Source organism: Pongo abelii, chromosome 11 (assembly GCF_028885655.2).
Source record: "Pongo abelii isolate AG06213 chromosome 11, NHGRI_mPonAbe1-v2.0_pri, whole genome shotgun sequence".
Lineage (NCBI taxonomy): Eukaryota > Metazoa > Chordata > Mammalia > Primates > Hominidae > Pongo > Pongo abelii.
In genome coordinates this window covers 30,172,803-30,193,852 of record NC_071996.2, presented here as the reverse complement: position 1 = coordinate 30,193,852, position 21,050 = coordinate 30,172,803, and the positions used below count along the sequence as shown (strand labels likewise).

General features: G+C 41.9%; 1 protein-coding gene across 3 annotated transcripts in view; it reads right to left on the bottom strand.

Moving 5' to 3' along the window:
* CCDC93 (coiled-coil domain containing 93) overlaps positions 1-21,050 on the bottom strand; it is a 94,848-nt gene that overhangs the window by 53,516 nt on the left and 20,282 nt on the right. For all 3 annotated transcript variants that reach the window (XM_024243506.3, XM_024243508.3, XM_054549267.2), the window contains 5 exons: positions 12,872-12,972; positions 4,657-4,693; positions 1,858-1,950; positions 1,520-1,570; positions 591-677 (listed from right to left, as the gene is read on the bottom strand). In XM_024243506.3, the coding sequence (XP_024099274.3) occupies positions 591-677; positions 1,520-1,570; positions 1,858-1,950; positions 4,657-4,693; positions 12,872-12,972 (369 nt within the window). The remainder of the gene's footprint in view (positions 1-590; positions 678-1,519; positions 1,571-1,857; positions 1,951-4,656; positions 4,694-12,871; positions 12,973-21,050) is intronic.

Here is a 21,050-nt window from a genome sequence, read left to right as displayed (position 1 = left end):
AGCCAGACCAGAATCAGTTATGTGCAAAATGATTAATCACCGTCTCCCTGAAATATTCAAGGTCCTCCTGCCTTTTCTTAGAATGGGGAAAAAAAAAAAAAAAAAAAAAAAACTCTGAAATATGATTTCAGGCTTTTCTTCATTCTATACTCTTTTAATAAAGTAGAACAAAAAATTTTGCCTTGGGTTTGGCTGAGTTATGGGGTTTACCTCCTAAGTGGCAAAGCTTCATTCCTTAGCCCAATCATCAAACTGAGCCCAAGTTATAAGAGGCCTGATAGAGAAGAAAAAATGCTCATCCCATACCCTCAGGTATGAATTTATCAAATGAGATAACTGCTCTGTGAGACAGGTTTTCTCTTTATATTTACAGAAAAGAAAAGTGGGCACTGCAGGACAAAATTAATTTAACTGACGGGCAAGTGCTGATAGCCGGTTGTGCATAGTAAAGCCCAGTGTGTTTCTGACAAACGTGGCTGGTGAGTTACAAGAGAACACAGGGCACTGCTGGGGTAGTGGGGTAGGGAAGTGGGAGAACAAAGCCATGGAGCATTATCTGGGGCACAGACTCCAGCTGGGCCCCCACCTACCTTCTCCGCATACTCAGACACAATCTGCTTGATCTCGGCAGAGCAGAGTCCCACAATCTGGCCCACGGAGCTTGCGGTGAGACGGCTCTGCAAGCATATGGAGGGAATGTTCTCAAGGCCAAGCCTTGTCTTCCATAGCACTGGAAAATCTGAACACTTTATTATGGTAAAACATAATATTCCCAGGGGAAATAATAATTTGGCTTTGCCACATATTACCAACAGAAAGGGAGAAAAGCCGCCTCAGGACAAACACGCAGCTACCTCCCGAGTCATTGAGCGGACGGTGCTAGATCCTCCTCGGACCCTGGGCACCCCTGGAAAATGGTCCTTCCCTTCTATGTACCACCCCAAGGTCTCACCTCCTGACAGTCACCAAACAGAGCCTGCAGGGGATTTGGCAGGCCTAGGACACAGGGAATAGAGAAGAGCATGGGAAGGGACAAAGAATCTCAGAACTCTAAAATATCTCTTTACTACCACAGGTATTCCCAGGCCTCAAAAAGAATGATCCTTTCACACTTGGCTATACCTTCTGGACAGGCTTTGAGCTCTGGAAAGACCAACTATAATCTCAAAATCCCGCTTCCTACCTAGATAGTGTAGGAAGAAAGCAGAAGACAAAGAGCTGCCTCAGCATGAGGCATAACTCGCGGGCCAGCTCCAGCTCTTCTGCAGAGGCCCGGTGAACCTCCCAGCAGGAATATTCTGCTTTCATAAGGGTCCTTCAAGTCTCCCTCCTAGAGGTTCCCATGGGTGGCAGCACTAGGCATTAAAAACAGATTACCAAAAGGAACTCCCTGGGGAAAAGGAGGTACTGTGTGCTGGTGAGAGGCGGCTCTGGAGAAGGTGGGCTCTCTGGGAGAAGACCCCAGCAGAGCGGGGTGGTGCCAAGTCCCCATCCCCACACCTCCCCGACTCCCACTCACCTCCTCATTTGCCATAGCGGTCATCTTGGTCATTAGCGACTGAATACGCTGCTGAAAGAGGAATGGATAGGAGCAGCAGTGAGTGGTTCTGAACATGTAAGACAGAAGCAATATTCCTACATGGATCTTTGCGGTGATATCCAAGGGTGTCTTCCTTGATCTCATCTTATGTGAGCCTCAAAGGCAGGTGATAAAACGAAACTGGAAGGTGTGAAAGACCTGCTCACAGCAGCTGGCTGTGGGAGGTGGTGGCCATTTGGGAACGCTAGGGATAAGAGTACAATTTCTCCCAAAATGACTTACACAGAAACCTCAGAGGGCCTATATGGACCACACACCTCTTCAGCTGCTCGAAGCTCATCTTCCTCGTGGCCATCAGCTTTTTCTGTAGCTGACAGCCCTGCTGGAAGTGCCATTTTCTTGTCCTCAGCCTGAAAGGGAAGATGTGAAAACAGCTGAGCACGGGAGATGGAGACTCAGTAGAGAAAGGACAATACTGCCAAGAGGCATGAGTCTGTAAAAAAAACACAGACCTGCAGAGCAGCAGCACCCTTAGACAGTGGATACTCCAAAGTCCTGAACCTCCACTCGAGTACAGGGTGGGCAGGTTAAGCTTCAGGAACTGGCAAATGCCTGTTTCCACGTCCCAGCTGCTCACCGATTAAATTCAGGCCACACACATTTGCCTGACTTATCCTTGCACTTTGACTGGGCCTTCCCCCTACTTTAACACTTTCAAGAACAGATCACTACTAAAGGAGTGTTTCTTCAAACTGCCCATTAAGATCAATTAGTGGGACATAAAAGTAATTTGGCAGGTACAACTAGCATCTGTATAAATTAACACAACAGAACATGCCAGAGTGCTTTGTACCGAGGGGTTAAGCACTGCTTAGTGAAACTTTTGTTTTGGGGGTATTAGTGTGTGTGTACTGAATCACGATGAAAAATTACACGTTTACTGCTCAGAGTAATCAAAACAGTTTGAATACCACTGGTCTGAAGGATGAAAACTGCCTTATCTAATGATCAAGCAGCATGCTCTGGACTCAGCCCCAGGCTCTAAATGAACCACGTCAAACTCAAGGCACCCTGGATTAACTGCTACCTCCTCAATCATGGGCTATAGGTTTTAATTCTATCTCTGCCATCCACCAGCTGGGTGATCTCAGGCTTACCTCTGATCCCTGCATGTTAAGGACTTCTAGGGTCAAAAGAGAGGTTTGGTCTCAAATGCCCTTCTTGGACCATCCCAACTCTAGGATGCTTTTCTATAACGAGTCTATCACTGCCCATGGCAACACTCCGAGCTCCTAACTGCTTGGACACATCTACAAGGGATGAGACTGCTAATTCAAATGTGCCGTCTGACATAAAAATGACAGGACAAGCACAATTTGAATACTATTTCAGGGACATCTCATGATTTTTCCAAACATAACCAAATTGCCCAATCATACATAAAGACAATCTTTTCAGACTTAAATTACATATCAAATTAAATATACACATCAAACCCTTATTATATACCAGATAAAACATGATATACTCAAATCCAGAAAACACCCTGCTCTGTAGGAAATCATTATTCAGTTGACTAAAAAAACACAAATGGGGAAAAAATAATGAGAAAACTAAAACAGAAGATATCATAATCAGTACATGACTAAGTACTAATAACTAATACTGATATTAATAATGTTTATTAAATGTTTACTATGTGTTGGATCATTCTAAGTCCTTTACATGTCAATCTTCACAATAATGCTGTGAGATAGGTACAATGACTGCCCCCATTTTACAGATGCTGTCAACTAATATACAAAGATTCAGTAAATTATCCAGAGTCACTCAGTGAATAGAGGAGCTGTAATCCTAAACCAGCCAGTCTGGCTTTAGAACGGTGCTCCTAGTCACTGCTGGTGCCTGCAGTGACTGAGACAACAGTCACCACAGGAAGCAGAGGGGGAGCCTGGGGAGTGGGTACAATGGAGTGGGTGGCAGGGGAACAGCAGGGGGAGTGTGTCCTGTTCAAGAAATCTGGGGATCAGGTGGAGAATGAAAAGAGGTAAATAACCAATCTTTTTTTTTTTGAGATGGAGTCTCACACTGTCACCCAGGCTGGAGTGGCAGTGGCACGATCTTGGCTCACTGCAAGCTCCGCCTCCCGGGTTCACGCCATTCTCCTGCCTCAGGCTCCTGAGTAGCTGGGACTACAGGCGCCCACCACCACGCCCAGAGAATTTTTTTTGTATTTTTAGTAGAGACGGGGTTTCACCGTGTTAGCCAGGATGGTCTCGATCTCCTGACAATAACTGATCTTTTTAAGAGGCCACTGACCCCTTTAGCTGACACTTTATTATTTAGAAGGCAGTGGCTATGAGCACAGGTTTGATGTCAGACCTCTAGGTTCAGACTCTTATTAAAAGTTCACTTTAGAGCTATGTGACCTTGGACAAATCACTGAGCCTCTCTGAGCATTAGCTTTCTGACCTAAAAAGCAGAAATAAATATCCTCCTCATAGAGTTGTTCAAGGCAGTAAGTGAAAACATACAGAGCCCTTAACATAGAGCCTGGAACACAGAAAGAGTTTAGCACCATAACATTTATGTACCTGTCCTGCTGCTGACAATGAAGCATCATTAATAAACACATAAATTAACAGAAATCTTTGGGCATCCTTTGTGAAGTTAGAGAAGCCATCCTGATTTACCTGGCTCTTCCATGACTGGCTGTTTCAGCAGAGGGTAGGCCTGTAATTCACAGCTGTGCTCTACCTAACATCCTGTTCACATCTGTCTAGAGTCTCTCACCTCAGATGAGGAGTGCTCTGGGAGCCCTGGCAGTGGACTTCATCTTCATACTGTAGAGCTACTAGACCCCAAGTGACTGACCCTGGGCCACAACTTTCAATCACCCCTCATTTCCAGCCCCAGGAGGAAACTGCTGCTTTGCTCCCCAATCTGTAGAGGTGGCTAGCTAGAAAAGCCAGGACGTAGACGCAGGGGCCAAAGGCAGCTCACACATCCCTGGGTCTCCCAGGAAGCTGCTGCCCAGCCTGTGAGTGTTAGTCAGAGGTGAAGGGAGTCACTTCCATCTCTCAAGTATTCTCTCTTATTATCAATGTTTTTCTTACCTTCTCCATTTTGCTCTGGCGGCTAAATCCATATCTCCTGCAGGCCACAAAAATGGAGTTTAATTACTACTTAAAAAATTACAATAAATTCAGTGAAATGCATTTTGGTTGACTTTTTACATGAAAAACATCAAGAGAATTTATGCCATTTGGTGACTTGAGAAAATGTTACAAGTGCCTAAATTACAAACATATTCCACTGTCTTTTTAATAAAGGGCCAGCCACCCTACTTGCTATGCAAATACTATAATGTAAACTGGCACTCTCAGACAGTATAGAGTGCAACATTTCCTGAAGTGCAATTATGACTTTTTGAATCAGCAACTGCACTTCAGAGCTACAGTTTAAGCTAAAAGCCTTAAAAATATCTATATAAACAAATGTAAATGTGTTTCCTTAAGCCAAACATGGGCTTTAATGGCTACTTCCATAACTTAAGAGTCTAGCACGCTTTTTATTCCCAAACATAATCCAAGCATGATGCCAATAATGTGTACTCACTTCACACAACCTTAAATTAAAAAAAAACACAAAAACACAATTCAGTTTCAAGTAGTTTATGTTCTGGCTCTAATTAATCTATGTTTTTTTAAAAAGCAAGTATAACAATGCAAAATCCATTCAACCCCCAACAAAAAGCAAAATGCAAACCACCCAGCCTCATACACCTTTAAGTGATTTGTAAGAAAATAAAGTTAATGCAAACATTTAAGAAGAACAAATTGAGCCGGGCGCAGTGGCTTATGCCGGCAAAGTGCTGTAATCCCAGCACTTTGGGAGGCTGAGGCGGGCCTATCACCTGACGTCAGGAATTTGAGACTAGCCTGGCCAACGTGGTGAAACCTTGTCTCTACTAAAAATACAAAAAGTAGCTGGGCATAGCGGCACATGCCTGTAGTCCCAGCTACTTGGGAGGCTGAAGCACCAGAATCACTTGAACCCAGGAGGCAGAGGTTGCAATGAGCCGAGATCATAGCACTGGACTCCAGCCTGGGTGACAGAGCAAGACTCTGTCTCAAAAATAAATAAATAAAAATAAAGAACAAGTTTAAGGCTACTCTCTGCCTCACTTCTGGGTTGTGTGCTCACCTGGTCTTGGTCCTCCAGCTTCACTCCCCACACTCCTCTTGCCCATTCCTTGTCCAACTTCTGCAATGGCCTGATGCACATTTATAAATGGCAGGCCTCTTCCCTCAGGAGAAAACAGAACCTCCTCAGGAGCCTCATAAAGCCTCTCTTCCATGGCTCAGCCTAACAAGTGTTTCACCTCACCACCAGCAGCACCTTCTGTGTTCCTATTACACTTACTACCTGAACAGAGAGCTCTGCACAAACCAAGCTGTTCCCTTCTCTCCCCTGCTTCCCTACTCACCCTCCACTCCTCAGCTCTAAAGCTCCTCCCCTGTGAAGCATCCCCCATGCACATGTGCTCAGCCTGGCCTATCCATCCCTGCATCTGTTCATGCTCCTCTCACTTCCCAGATGGTGAATACATGCAACTGTTACTTATCTGTATCATTCTCCTGAGGGCAAAGATTCTACCTTTATATCTGGTTTTTCCAATATTCACTGAACAAACAAACTAAACATAAGTGGAAAAAATGCAAAAATCAAGAAGCCAAAAGTATCATCTGACCTTGCAACAGACTGTCATATAACTGGGAAGACCAAAAAGTCACTGCTGGGCAGTGTGCCCACCCTTTAGAAATAAACCTATAGGTCCAAAGTGTAGCAGACCAAGGTTAAATTTTGGCTATCCACACGAATTCTGTAAAGGACCTTATGGCAGATTCCGTGGACTGGCTTAATATCTATTGCATCTTCTAGTACTGCAGAGGCTGGAAAACAGACTATTTTCCATACTCCCTTGCACCTAGGCTTCTGAATACTATTAAGGTTCCACCAATCAGATGCATTTGCTAGAGTTTTCAATATGGAACAGTTAAAAGAGGAAAGAGGGAAGCATAAAGGATCCATTGTGTTGGTGTGGATCACAGTAGAAACAGCCAGGTTCTGGGGCTAGCAGCTATCACAGTGGCTTCTTGGTTTTTCAGAGCTCCCTAATTTGACAGAAGCAGCGTGGTTTACTTCCTTGTCAATTCGCTATAGCACCAGCTTCCCAATCCTACAGGCGGCTAGCTAGCTTCCTGATTTTGGAGGCAGAAGCAGCATCCTGGAGCTCCAGTTCTAATGTGAAGCTTGAGAGCTGACCCTGGCTCAGCCTAGTTCTCATCCAGCCCTGTAACCAATCCCTTCTGCTGAAACTAGTGGGAGAGTACTGTTTTTTCAACCAGGGAACCCTGAACAATACAAGGTCTTGCCCAAGTTTCCCACTCCTATAGAAGTGTCCTTGCATCTTAAGTATTCATCTTTCCTTTTTTATGCCTTTAGTCTGTGGAGACTTTTAGGGCAGAAGACATAAGGCCCTTACCTAAGACCCAGGGACTTCACGGATTTTCCAAATAAGAAAGTAAACAATCAAATCTGAGTGACTTGATTCCTAGGACGAATCTACTCCTCCTTAAAGACAGAGGCTCTGGGAAGACTCTTTTAAGTAAGCCCTCCAGATGTGAGCTTCTGTGAGAGCCAACGCACTCATTGTATGGTGAACATAATTATCCCTCATGAGTAATCCTCTAAGCCTTTCTGTTGAGCCTCTGGAGAGGAAGAAATTTGCTTCATTCACTTTTAAAAAAATATTTTAAAAACTGACATAATTCATATAATGTAAAATTCACCATTTTAAAGTGTATTGCTCACTGGATTTTAGTGTATTCACTATGTTGTGCAACCATTGCTATTATCGAAATCAAGAAAAGTTCCATCACCTCAAAAAGAAACTCCGTTACTATTAGCAGTTAATCCCAATTCTTCCCTCTTCCCAGCCCTTGGCTACCACTGATCTACCTTCTGTCTCTATGGATTTGCTAATTCTGGAGATTTCATAGAAATGAAATCACTCAATATGTGGCCTTTTGTGTCTGCCTTCTTTGACTCATGAGAATATTTTCAAAGTTCATCCAGGTTGAAGCATGAATCACTACTTAATTCCATTTTATGGCTGAATAATATCCCATTATATGAGTAAGCCACATTTTGTTTCATCAGCTGATAGACATCTGGGTTGTTTCTACTTTTTAGCAATTATGAATTGCTAAATTCATAATTGTGCAATATATTATGCAATATATTTACAGTGCTACTATAAATATTCATGTACAGCTTCATTCACTTCAATATCCCCATTGCCTGGCAGTTCAGTGCCTGGCACATAGTAGGGCTCAATTAATGGTTGCTGCATGAATGAAGAGTCCACATGATTTTTCTAAAGGCCTCATCCATGTCACAAAGTAGTGAGGTTTCTATGACAAAGCTCTGCCCTCAACTGCCTATTAACTACTGCCTCCCTTTCCTCTTTTCCTGTCGGCCCTGCCCGTTTCCCCAAGTGCCAGCTCTGATCTGTAGTGCCGCATGCTTCCATTTGCTCCTGCATTCCTCTTCTTTAGCTCTGATTCTTGCTACCTACACTGTTAGCACCAAAGAGCTCCTCTCATCATCCAGTTCACTTCTTCATACCTTAGTCATAGGACCCAGTCTTTAAATCAAGGATGTACATTTAGAACAGCACAGTACAAAAGAAATATAAAGAAGGACACACATACAATTTTTTAATTAGTAGGTTAGTAGGTTCATATGCCCAAGTTATTCCAAAGATAAACATTTTCCATTAACTAAATCAAGCATGAATCTTCAAATTTAAATTTAACTTAATTAAAATCAAAATTCTGTTCCTGAGCCACACTAGTCACATTTCAATTGCTCAATAGCCACATATGGATAGTGGCTACCATACTGGACCCCACAATTCTAGAAAACAAACTAACTTTCAAGAACAATTACCTCAGGCCAAACTAAGATGGTTATCTATTTGGAATACAAAACAAAATAGGGACATAAAAAGCCCTAAATACCAAGGGCTGTGAACTTTGTTCTTTATTCATTTGACAAGAACTTACAAAATACCTTTTATGAGCATGTCATAGGCCTTATCATCATAGGAGACACAAACAGGTTGGGAGAGATACGTCGTATTTTATTTACAACTACAGAATGCTGGAGTTAGCCTATTCCTTAGTATTCAAGGCCTAACTTTGAGTTGCCTAGAATGACTTCAAGAACTCAAAATTAGGCTTTGAATACTGAGGAACAGGCTAACTCCAGCATTCTGGTGGCTGTGCTCCAAACCTCCTCTTGCAAGTCAAATATGTGGCACATAAAATGCATTTCCCCAGAGTAGCAGTTTCATAGCACGGTTAGGTGCTTAAGTTAGCCTCTCAAAATTGACTGAACCCATAATAAAACTGAAATATTATAGGTGTGCAATTTTGTCCAAAATCAAAACTATGAGTCTTGTTTTCCTAACACCATTAACACTTCGAAAAATATACCCAAACCACGTTTTTAACAGATAAACAGTCCTTAAGGCCTTCAGCATAGTTGACAAGGTTCATAATTCACCTTTATTTAAGCAACTGAGAGTCAAAATAGGGGGAAGGAGATGGAATGCGGACCTAAAAGCCAAAGGGCACTGTGGGTGTAACGCTGATGAGTGACCTTCAACCCCAAGGAAGAAACACTGATTTCAGACCTTCTTGCTCTAGAAGTCAAAATACTTTCCCCCTGACAAGAGGTAAGATAAGGTAGAAAATAGAAACACTGGCAGAGAGATCTGGACTCCTAAAGCTGTGATGCCATACTGTAGTGGGGGGGTGGGTGAGGAAGTCAGGAATGCCGCAATGTTAAAGGGAAAGGGAAGACGGAGCAAAGTGAGTCCCAGGGCCAGCAGGCAGCCAGCCTTGTTTGACAGGGGCAGGGGAGAAAAGGCCAGAGGGTGAGACTTCCCATATGCATACTAGAGGGAGGGCTAGTGTGAGGGGTAACAAGTGAAGGAGTCCATAGGCTGTTGCCCCCAGATATGGCACCCTAATATGCTGAATAACTTGAATTAAAGGCACTTGAAGGTCACATGTTAGAACAGGGTTTTTTCTCTTATCTATATAAAGACTGGACCCGTTAAAGAAAACACAAGTGTCTTCCATCCACTCCCTGAAATCTCACTATCTACCACAGAGCAAGAGACTGAAAATTAAATACCATACCTAGAACCCAAACCATGGTCTGTTTCCCATCTCATTCAATTTCCAGAAAGTCATTTATTAACCATGGTCTGATTCATTTCCCTTAAACATCATTTACTACCCCTCCAATTGGCGTATTTCCCCATCTGCCTTCCCCTGTGAAGAAGGACATATACGCATCTGGACATCACTGGGTTACTGGGTAGTCACACTTCTGTGGTTTTCCCCCCACACAACAATAAATTATGTATGCCATTTTCTCCTGTTAATCTGCCTTTTGTCAGTTCATTTTCAGTGAACCTTCAGAGGGCCAAGGGGAAGCTTCCCCTCTTCACTCATACATAAACACACAAGGACAAGGAGAACTGTAAGGGGAAAAGGTCATATCTGAGGGCATTTAAAAACTGAACTGTTGCTGCTAATAATGATGATTATAATAAGGAGAATGATGACAGCAGCCAGTGGTTAACATTTACTGTTTTCTACATTGAACAAACTGCTGAAAATTATATATATATATACATGTATTGTCATATAATCCTCATTTAATGGGAAAGATCTCCATGCAGTGGAGAGTGCTGAACAGAACCTAGAGGAAACAGACCGCCAGAAAGGAAGGAAAAAGCCTTCCCAAGGAGGTGGAATAGAACACACACTTGTTGGGGCTGTATATTTTATCTGATTTGCTCTCTCAGTTTTAATAACCATTCTCTTCTTATTTAGTTTCAGACCAAAGAATAGACATGGCCAGTCTTCCTAAAACTCAGAGCCTAAAAATATACTCTCACTGAAGGCTCAAACACTATTTGCAGACAATGATAATGACATGCTTTTGAAGTTCAAGTTACCTTAGTTGAAGTGCCAATCTGAGCCTCTTAATAGTTTATGACCTTAAGAAAGTCATTTTTTTTTTTTTTTTTTCTTTTTTTATTTTTTTTCTTTATTTTTTATTATTATTATTATTATTATTATTATTATACTTTAGGCTCTATGGTACATGTGCGCAACGTGCAGGTAAGTTACATATGTATACATGTGCCATGCTGGTGTGCTGCACCCACCAACTCGTCATCTAGCATTAGGTATATCTCCCAATGCTATCCCTCCCCCCTCCCCCCACCCCACAACAGTCCCCGAAGTGTGATGTTCCCCTTCCTGTCATTTTTTAACCTTTCTAAATGTTGTCATTATTAGTCTCAAAGAGAAGAATGAGCTAAACATACTATCAGAATGTCCTAAGTGCCCACTACTCCACCTGCCACAAACTTACCCTCTCCTTGCCAAAAAAGCTAAAAAACCAAAATAACATCTCTCTCCCACCCAAGAAAACCCCAAAAACCTAAAACCTTCAGGAAATGCCCACCCTAGCCTTAGAAATTGGCAGAAGTCAGCATGACCATACCAACAGGAACTAGGATTGGTATCAAGACACTGCTCTTTCTCACTCTCAGAGTTTGAGAAGAGTCAAGCAAAATCTGTCTTGCTTTCTTTCCTAAAGAGGCCAAGACAGATTCTCACCTCACACTGCATCAATCACTCCTGATGACAGGCAGGGAGGTTCTGAACTTTCTCAGCCTTCAGATGGTGATACTAGCTACTATCTACAACATATATGCAAAAGATCCCATTTGAACCTGAGAATTTCAGAACAAGAATATTGTTCTAGAATTGTGTCAACATGGTCTCAGCGAGGTGGACAATTTACTGAATTTCTAACTCCTTTTCACCCTCAGGAAAATCCTATTTTCCATGATGATGGAAAAATGGATGCCTAAATAATACAAACTCACAAAATCCTCTACATTCTCCCAAGAACTTCTTCATTCTGGGACATGTGACACCCACAGAGATTGTCTCTCCAGCTTTGGCTCTCCCAGAGCTGTGCAGCCTCACCTGCTCACTTACAGCTGGGCATGGCTAGACAGACTCTTTCATGATTCCCAGGGCTGGCTTCCTGAGCACACAACCCGTCCACTAGCACAGGGCCCCATGCTTAGAAGAGTCCTCACTTGGCTGTTGTTGCTGTCTTTAAATTCTTAATAATTAATCATCACTAATAATTGCTAACAAGTTACTTGGCATTTTCACTACATAGCTAGTCCTGGTGATGCCTGACTTGGAGGAGGCATTCAATTCACAGTAGCAACTAGCGAACTGTGGGGGCAGCCATCACACGCAGCCTAGGGCCAGAACTACTTCAATTTCCTTTGAAACAGACTAGTTTTGATTCTTAGGAAGAAAAAACAAAACAAAACAAAAAAAAAACACAAGCAATTGCATGCACTTCCATTTGGAAACTAGAATAATTAAACCTAATTTCCTGCTGGTTCTCTCTGGTACCCTAGAGGGCAGGCAAAGCTATCAGATGCTCACTTAGGGAAACGCCAGTGGCAGTGCAGTTAGTTCCAGCCACCCCACAAGGGTTGGGCTGTGAGGCAGAGCAGCACACAGGAGCCTCTCCCAACACAAAGGAAGCACAAGGAGACTTACTCACATCAAGGAATCAGTTACCCTAAGAAGAGAATGAGTGACATAAAAGAAGGTTAATATCCAGTGACAACCAAAAAATTCAATGGGGAGAAGCATGTCCTTGAACTTTTAAGAAAAAACTAAGGATATAAAATAAGATTTTTTTTTTTTTTTTTAACTAGAGATGTTTTTAAGAAGTTACAAAACTACTTCTAAGTTCTTCATTTTCCTAGTTAGGACAATATTCACAGGAATTTGAAATTATTATTCTAACACTTAAAGTGAAATCACTGAAACTGCTTTCATTTACCTGAAGATTTTAACAAACAGGGGCATGCAGGACAGAGTACCTCAGCCTCTGTAAATGTCTGGAACACCCCAACTCCCAAAGGAAGGCAGAGCGAGGTGCACATTTCCAGAGAGGAATTACAAAGGATGCCCACAGAAACAGGTAATTCATTACCAGAGAAAAGTCCCTGATGTTGGAAATCTCATGGCTGAAGGCAGTAACTCAATCAGGTAGAAGCTAGTCAAGTTAATCCAAATGAAGCAACTTAAATTAGCTTTTCTTTTAAAAGAGACACCTAGACTGTGTCCCACTCATTACCTGCCATATTCCAAAAGCGTAGCATGGATTCGAGATTCTTCATCAAGTAGCTCCTCTGCTCCCTGGTGGCGTTTGTATTTCCGACGGGGCTTGTACACTTCCTAAGTGGATGAGACAGCCAAGTTACTGAGTGTGAGAAGGCTCTCCTCCTGAATTGGCTGCTGGATGCCTCCAGCCATGGAGTATATTCTCTTTTTTTTTTTTTGAGACAGAGTCTTGCTCTGTCGCTCAGGCTGGAGTGCAGCGACGTGATCTCGGCTCACTGCAACAGCTCTGCCTCTACCATGGAGTATATTCTAAAATTATATACACGCACACATATATATCCTAAACGAAATACGTGGCATGTAGTAAGTGATCAATAAATGCAGGTCTTCAGCCCCAGTGAAGTAGTTTGCCATGCTACCCCAAATGAATGTCCTTGACTGCTAAGCTGGCTGTCAAATAATACCCCAGTAATATCTGCTCAGGGCTCTGGGTGCAGGTAGGCAGCTGCTATGCCTGCAAGGTATTCGGGCTGCTCGTCCCCACATCTCTCTTCTTCCCTACTACCCGGGTTTACTGCATCTAATCATTACCTGGGTATCACCACAAAAAGCATTACTATCAGGTTTTATCGGATACTGGCATTTTATTTTAATTGGAATTGTTCCCCATGGATAATTCTGGTTAACTTTATTATTTTACTTTAGTATACAGTTTCGAGCATACAGAAAAACATTCTTTCTGTAACACATACGATATAATCTCAATTTTGTGGAAAAGGAAATGGATCAGGGCCTGAGATGATGCTAAAGGTTGTTCTTAAAAATTCCTGCCACAAATATTCCCCAGTTTACTGCTGATGTCTACACGAATAGGAAGCTATAAAAAACATAAAACAGACTTACAGGGAGATGCAAAATATAATTAACCTACATGGTGTCAGTTACTGTGCCTGGTTTAGCTTCCACTGAGCTCTACTATTACAGCTTGAGCTTAACTGCTATTGCACTTAGTTACAACTGAAAGAGTCAGTAACCCAAGGCAAGAAATTGGATTCTTCTAAAAAAAAAAAAAAAAAAAAAAAGGATTGACTCCAAAACAAGAGCATACTGACACCAACAGCTAAAAGGACCTTTTATTCTGCCAAACAATGACAACGTTGGCTTTCGTGAATTATTCCTTACATGTTAAAGTATAAAACTTAATATATATCTCACCTTTCTTTTACACTTTATAAACCACACTGTGAAGCAGAGACAGGGCACATACCATTAACCTCACTTTACTGTTGAGGAAGCAGACATTGAATAATTTGTCCAAGATCCCTGGGACACTATGCAGCTTGGCCCTAGGTAACCTGGTTTCTCATTTCAAGGCTTGTCCCCGACACTAACTTGCCCCAGACTGCCACTCTAGCCACCCACCAGCCATTTCAGCTAGCCTTCTCACAAGACTCATTCTACAATCTGAAGCTAAGTAATGCAACCTAAATATCAGGGGTTTACAGGCCAACTATAAAGAGCTATTGCTAAGTCACCCTTTAAAGCAACAGAGTCAGGAATGCTGATGTCTAGTCCTATCTCTGCCACTAATCAGCTGCATGACCTTGAGAAAGGCAGTTCCCCTCAATGGGCCTCAGTTTCTGTATCTGTAAAATGAAGTTGTACTAACAGATCTTGAAAGATGCTCCCAGGGTCTCTTCCTTTGTATTATTTTAATCCTGTAAAGATACTGACTTGGTAACATAATTCCTTGAAAATGTAGTCTGAGATTAATAAAAAAGCTACCATGCTTTACATGATGTGCTCTTAAAAAGGAATATAAAATCAATTTATCCTTCTGTCATTAATAGTGGTAGCAATTGTAACAGTTATCACTTATTGAATAGTAGGTATGTGCCAGGCACATTCTGCTATATCTGTGCTGTCCATTTGATCCCCACATCTGAGTGTAGTTATCCTTGTTATCTTTCTATAGATGAACTTAGGCACACAGAGGTTAAAAAACTTGCTGATGGTGAAAAAGGCAGTAAGTGATAAAAACAGGATGACTCCAGAACTGAGACATTTAAGCACTTTGCAAAATGTCTCATACCTCTACTTTCATCACCCTTTATCTAGGTTCTGATATATATATATCAGATATATATATATATGATATATGTTTTATTTTATTTTATTTTATTTTTTTGCAGATGCTAAAAGGCACACACACAGGGTTAAATATTAAGGTGACCCTTTTGTAAAGCAGAGAACTCTTACACTGTGAGAGTCAGAGCTCTACTTTGCATGTCTGGGTACAAGTCAGGTTCACCTGTCAGAGTAATTACTCTAAGTTCATCACATTCCTCAATGCAGGGAAGGGAGGTAGAACAGCACAGCACCATGGCAGTGTCTGCAGCAAATCCCTGATCGCTTCCCTCACAATTACCACAGACAACTTTTTTATTGAAATAATGGAACAGGCAGTGAAACAGCCACCGCCAATCTGGCATTCTACACTCAAAAGCTCCAGTGGGCCAGCCCACGCCCAACTCAACAGGAAGCGATACTTTCCATTGACCTTAACAGTTCATCTTTGCAGCCCAAACCCAACTCCAACAGATCCATCTTACTTAGCCTATATGTCCCATCAGTAATTCTGCCTTTCACCTAAAGGGACCCCATAGATGTTTTCACCACCAAGTGCAATGTCCTGAAAGATCTCATAAGAAAAAGTTACTATAAATGGGACAAATAAGTGCTTCTTAAAAATTCTCACAATAAAATAACAAAAATGAAGTGCCTGGGTATTGACTGAAAGAAATGACGAAAGATGGATGGATGGCAATCATTTCTGTAGAATTTCCTCCAGTGACACCCCTCACCCCTGTTCTTCCATTTTCTTTTACATGAGCTCTGCTATGTAAGTATATATCTTCTGCTCTTTGAGGTACGGCACAAGCCCCACCTCAGGTCTCCTTGAGTCTGCACTAAACAGTATGACTTGGTGGGTAAGAATAAGATCACTGGGTTATATAAATGAGCTAAAGATGGCTCCTGGGTTGTTTACTTCTTCACAGAAGACTGACACCCATTGGTTCAAAAGTTGACCAGCACAAACTCAAATTTTTACATATCAAAATGTTTTATACATAGCCTAAATAATCAGACTTTTTGTCATTTAGAGCCTGCCTACTTTGCAAACCCTTCAAAACTGTTGGCATTTTCTAACCATAGATAGGATAAACCCTGTGGCCAGGCAGACCTCAAGCCACTGGGACTCTTCATAGGTCTCTGACCACAGACTCCCCCTGTGTGATGCTGAGCAACATCGCCAAGACACATGAGCCTCCTCTATGATCTTGGGGAGTTCCTTTCCTCTCCTCCTACTCTGGATGTGGCCCTTGAATCCAAGCTTCTGGATGGTCTCATGGTGTAAGGGACTCCTCTACCCTGCAAGCAAACCTGTCAAAGCATCACCCAAAGAAAGCTTATATATGCTACTGCCACCTTGAGGTCAGGTCGTTCTTGATCAGCCCTCAAACTCCTCACTAGCTGGAATGTCACTAGTTGCCTCAGCTCCTAGAACATGGTCTGGCATATAGTAAGTGTTCAATTAATATTACTGAATGAATACATGGAGTCAAACAAGCTAGAGTTTTAATGCTTGCTCCATTGCTTACTATAATTCTCTGACTTGAGGCAAGTTACTTTAACCTCTGTGGTTTTCCATCTGTATATTAGGTATAAGTAGAGTTGTTATGAAAATAAACTAATCAGTATATTTAATAGTACCTGATATACAGTAAGGGCTAAGATATATACATATTTACGTGCTTATGGATGTGTATTATTATTAACATTGTTTTACTTAGTTCACTACATTTATATTTTACAAGCTGAATGAAAAGGACTTCCTCACAGCATTCCCTATGGAAGAACACACTGGACTGGTAACTTTAAATAGCAGTCTCTTAGATGATCCAGTAAGTTCACAGTGCACTTCTTTCCAACTAGTCTGGAAGCTCTAAGAAGTCTTTTCTCTGTCCCCTCTATTCTCATACAAAAGTCTAAACTACCAAAAAAATGCTCACAAGTAGTAAATGAATGTATCTTTTGGGTCTGGGTAAAACTGTGTGGGCACCTGTTATTCAAGGTTAAGAGGGAGTAAAAGACCTCACTGCACAGGACAGACACTTCATGGCTATGGAGGGCTGACAGCTCAGAGGAGGAAGCTGTGTCACAGCACACTACATGAGACAGAGGAGCTGATTATGATTATGATGCGAAAGTGGAAGGTGGTAGTTTCCATTCCTTATGTCCTTTGAAAATACCACCTCCTATTGGGCAGGCCTTCTACAAAGCAGCCAGCTATTCTGTGCAAAGGAGATAGGGAGAAGAAAGTAATGCACTTCAAAGAAGAAAGCAGGTACTGGGAATAATCTCCCGAAGGAAGAAAAATGAAGCCAAGACAAAAAGAGAACATGCCCATCATAAGCTCGGATGATAAAGTTCACAGCAGCCTTTCTCCCTGGCAATCTGGCAAGAAGTATTAAAAGCCTTAGGTATAATCTTCACCAATTCCACTTCATGGAATAAATCCTAAGTAAATAATTAGAAATAAAAGAATAAATTTAGCTATGAGGATGTCCTACATAATGGCCAAGTTAAAAAGAAAAAAAAACAGATACAAACTATAGTTGAACTAGTTCCACATAATTAATAATCTACAGCCACTAAAAATGCTATGGAGGTATCTTTATTGGCATGGAAAGATATCCTCAATATACTACTGAGCAAAATGAGCAAGCAACAAATGAGCAAGCAACAAAACAGAATATATAGTACAACGCCATTTTTTTTTTTTTTGCAATCTCTAATTCTCCATACTGATATTCACAACTCTATTTCCTGCTTGCAGTATCAGTCGTTATCCCTGGCTCGTGGTATCATGGGTGATTTAGTTTTTGTTTTTCTCCATTTCCTAATTTTTCATTCTTATTACAACAGTGTTAGTACAAAAGAAAAAAAAAAACTTTGAAAACAAAAAATCATGCACCAAAAAAATGAATGGGCTACATAACCAAGGATGAATGCAAGAAATTCAGTCTTCTAAGGATGGCTAAAGACAATAAGCTAAAGATTTAATATTTAAATACTTTTATGTTATGTCTAAACAAGAATAAGTAAAAGCCTGTTGGTTGAGACACAAAGGCATCATGCTGATCAAAAAGATAACAACAGGACAGCTCCCACCTGGCATCCATTCTTTGGCTGGGCAATGGGTCTTCAGATGAGAAGTCAGTCAATGTTCTCGTAAGGAACTGAAGAGGTGGTGGGAGAGGACCCAACCACTCTGTAGGCATTTGAGTCTCTGGGACCCAGAGAAGCAATAACCCAGAGCCCTGAAGTAGGTCAGTAACAGTACTGCAAAACTGGTGCTAGGATTATGTGGGAAAGCAGAGACCAGGTGAAAAGCCAGAAAAGAGGAGGAGTGCTGACACCTGTTGTGTTAGAGTCAGGTGTAATATCAAAATCTGGCTCCCTCTTCCTGGCTCTGCAGCTACACAGGGAATTTATTAACCTTTCTAAGCTTCAATTTCCTGATTTGTAAAATGGAAATAATAATATATAACTCCTTGAGTGTTAACAAGGGATAAAGGAGCTAATGCTTGTTAAATGCCTATTGAGATGCCAAGCACGTGGTAAGCACTTAATAAATATACAGGAGCTCCACAACTATTTTATAAAACGCTGGCTCTAGAAACTAGGCATCTATATGTCTGACCTTATTTTATTCCTTAATTTTCCATTCACAACTTAAAATTAAGGATTTCCTTTCCTTTATTAAAGGAGGGATTTTCCTTGAGGAGCATGACAATAAATAAAGTTTTGAGCAAACAGCTCAAAAAAATTAAACAAATTTTTTGTACTGACTCACAAGAATACGTCAGGGATATGCACCACAGCCCTAGAGTTTCTGAGAGCTTTTGGGACTCTCATTTCAAGTCAGCTAAAGAAGGGCTTGCAGAAGTGGCAGAAGGGAGGGAGGAAAGTTAATGGTGATAGAGCTCAGCTAAGAAACCTACGTAGACAGCTCCTGGAAGTGAGGGGTGTTTCAGTAGATGAAAAGAAAAACCCAAAGGCAACCTTTAGCCATCCATGAAGATTCTTTATCATTCCTGCTGAAAATGTATTGCTGATCAACTGAGGATTAAGTTCACTCATAAAAAAGGAAATAAACTAAACAATACAAATTATAACCAGGGACTCACAATTTTTTTCCATTTCCCTTTTTATTTATTTTTTTGAGACAGGGTCTCACTCTGCCACCCAGGGTGGAGTATAGTAGCACAATCACAGCTCACTGCAGCCTCAACCTCCCCAGGCTCAAGTGATCCACCTCAGCCTCCTGAGGAGCTGAGACTACAGGTACATGCCACCATGCCTAGCTAATTTTAGTATTTTTTGTAGAGATAGGGTTTCACCATATTGGCCAGGCTAGTCTCGAACTCCTGGGCTCAAGCGATCTGTCCACCTCGGCCTCCCAAAGTGCTAGGATTACGGGCATGAGCCACCAGACTGGACACATTTTCCTTTATTCTGATACTATTTTCTCATCAGCTGCAAACAGCATTTTATCTAGAGGCTCACAGCAGCACAGTTACAAGACTGGGTTTGAGTCCTGCCTCTACCATCACCATTGTGACATTGGGCAACTTATATATAACCTACCTGTGTTTCAGTTTCCTGATTTATTAAAAAACAACAACAACAACGAACTACTACTTCATGGGATTGTTGTGAGGACTAGATGAGTTAGAGATGAACACCCAGAACAATGTTTGGGCACTACGTAAATATTTGTCATTATCACATATTCCTTAATTCTCTGCAATCACATTACCAAGCAGAAGTGGATTTAAAAAAAAAAAAAAAACCTCCATTAAAAATGAGAAGAAAAAATAATGTGCCTCTAGGGGCTTTAACTTATCCATAGGCATAGAGATGCCAGGCTCAGTTTCATTACCAGGATGACTGACAGCTATGCTGGCTTTTGCTCTATGGCCGAAAACTGTACCATTTTCTCATTCTCTACCCAGGGCTCAGTGTGAGATTTACACATGAAGATATTCGATTAAGCATTAAAAATTTTTAATGTTTGGGCCGGGCACGGTGGCTCACGCTTGTAATCCCAGCACTTTGGGAGGTCAAGGTGGGTGGGCCACGAGGTCAGGAGATCGAGACCATCCTGGCTAACACGGTGAAACCCCGTCTCTACTAAAAAAACAAAAAGTTAGCCGGGTCTGGTGGCGGGCGCCTGTAGTCCCAGCTACTCGGGAGGCTGAGGCAGGAGAATGGCGTGAACCCAGGAGGCAGAGGTTGCAGTGAGCCGAGACAGCGCCACTGCACTTCAGCCTGGGAGACAGCGAGACTCTGTCTCAAAAAAAAAAAAAAAAAATTTTAATGTTTGAATGTGGCTTTTGTTAGCCAAAAAAAAAAAAAAACATCTTAATGTGTACTTACTGTTTTGAATAGGTAATGCACAGACTTAGAATAAAATTCAAATAGTACAGAGATTATAGGAAAAAGACAATTTCCCCATCTCTCCTGCTGCTGGCCTAGCAATTTCCTGCCTCAGAGGTAACATGATTATCACCTGGTTTTCATATCATTCCAGAGATGAAGTAACATTCAAAACAGGGGAAAGCAATTATCATATCCAACTAGGCTTCATTCCCTTCAGCTCAGGTAGGAAGGCTGGGGGTGGAGGGTACAGCTAACAAGGTTCCACAGCTCTGACCCAGAGTGTTTTGTAAAGGGTCAAAGGTTCCACTAACCCTCGTGCTGGGGAAGTGGGGACACATGTGCAGACTCACTGTGATTAAGACGTACTGTGAATGGGGACAAAGGCCATCCCAGAGCTTCCTGCACACAGCTCAGAGGCTACTCTGTCTATGCAAAGCCATCAAGGGCGTGGGGGACAGAAACCTCAAGTTATCATCCGCATTCATCATCTGCTCTTCAGAGCTATTCAACGTTTATACCTGCCATTGGGATAAACTAGGAAGGGCTCCGTGTTTGGCTATTTCTCCCCTAAAACTGGAAGCGAGGAGACAGAGCAGTAGTGTGGCAGGTTCTCCCTGTGCATACTGGTGTCCTGGCCCCGAGCAGTAAAGCAGGCAGGGCTTCCCTCACACAGCCATCTGAGT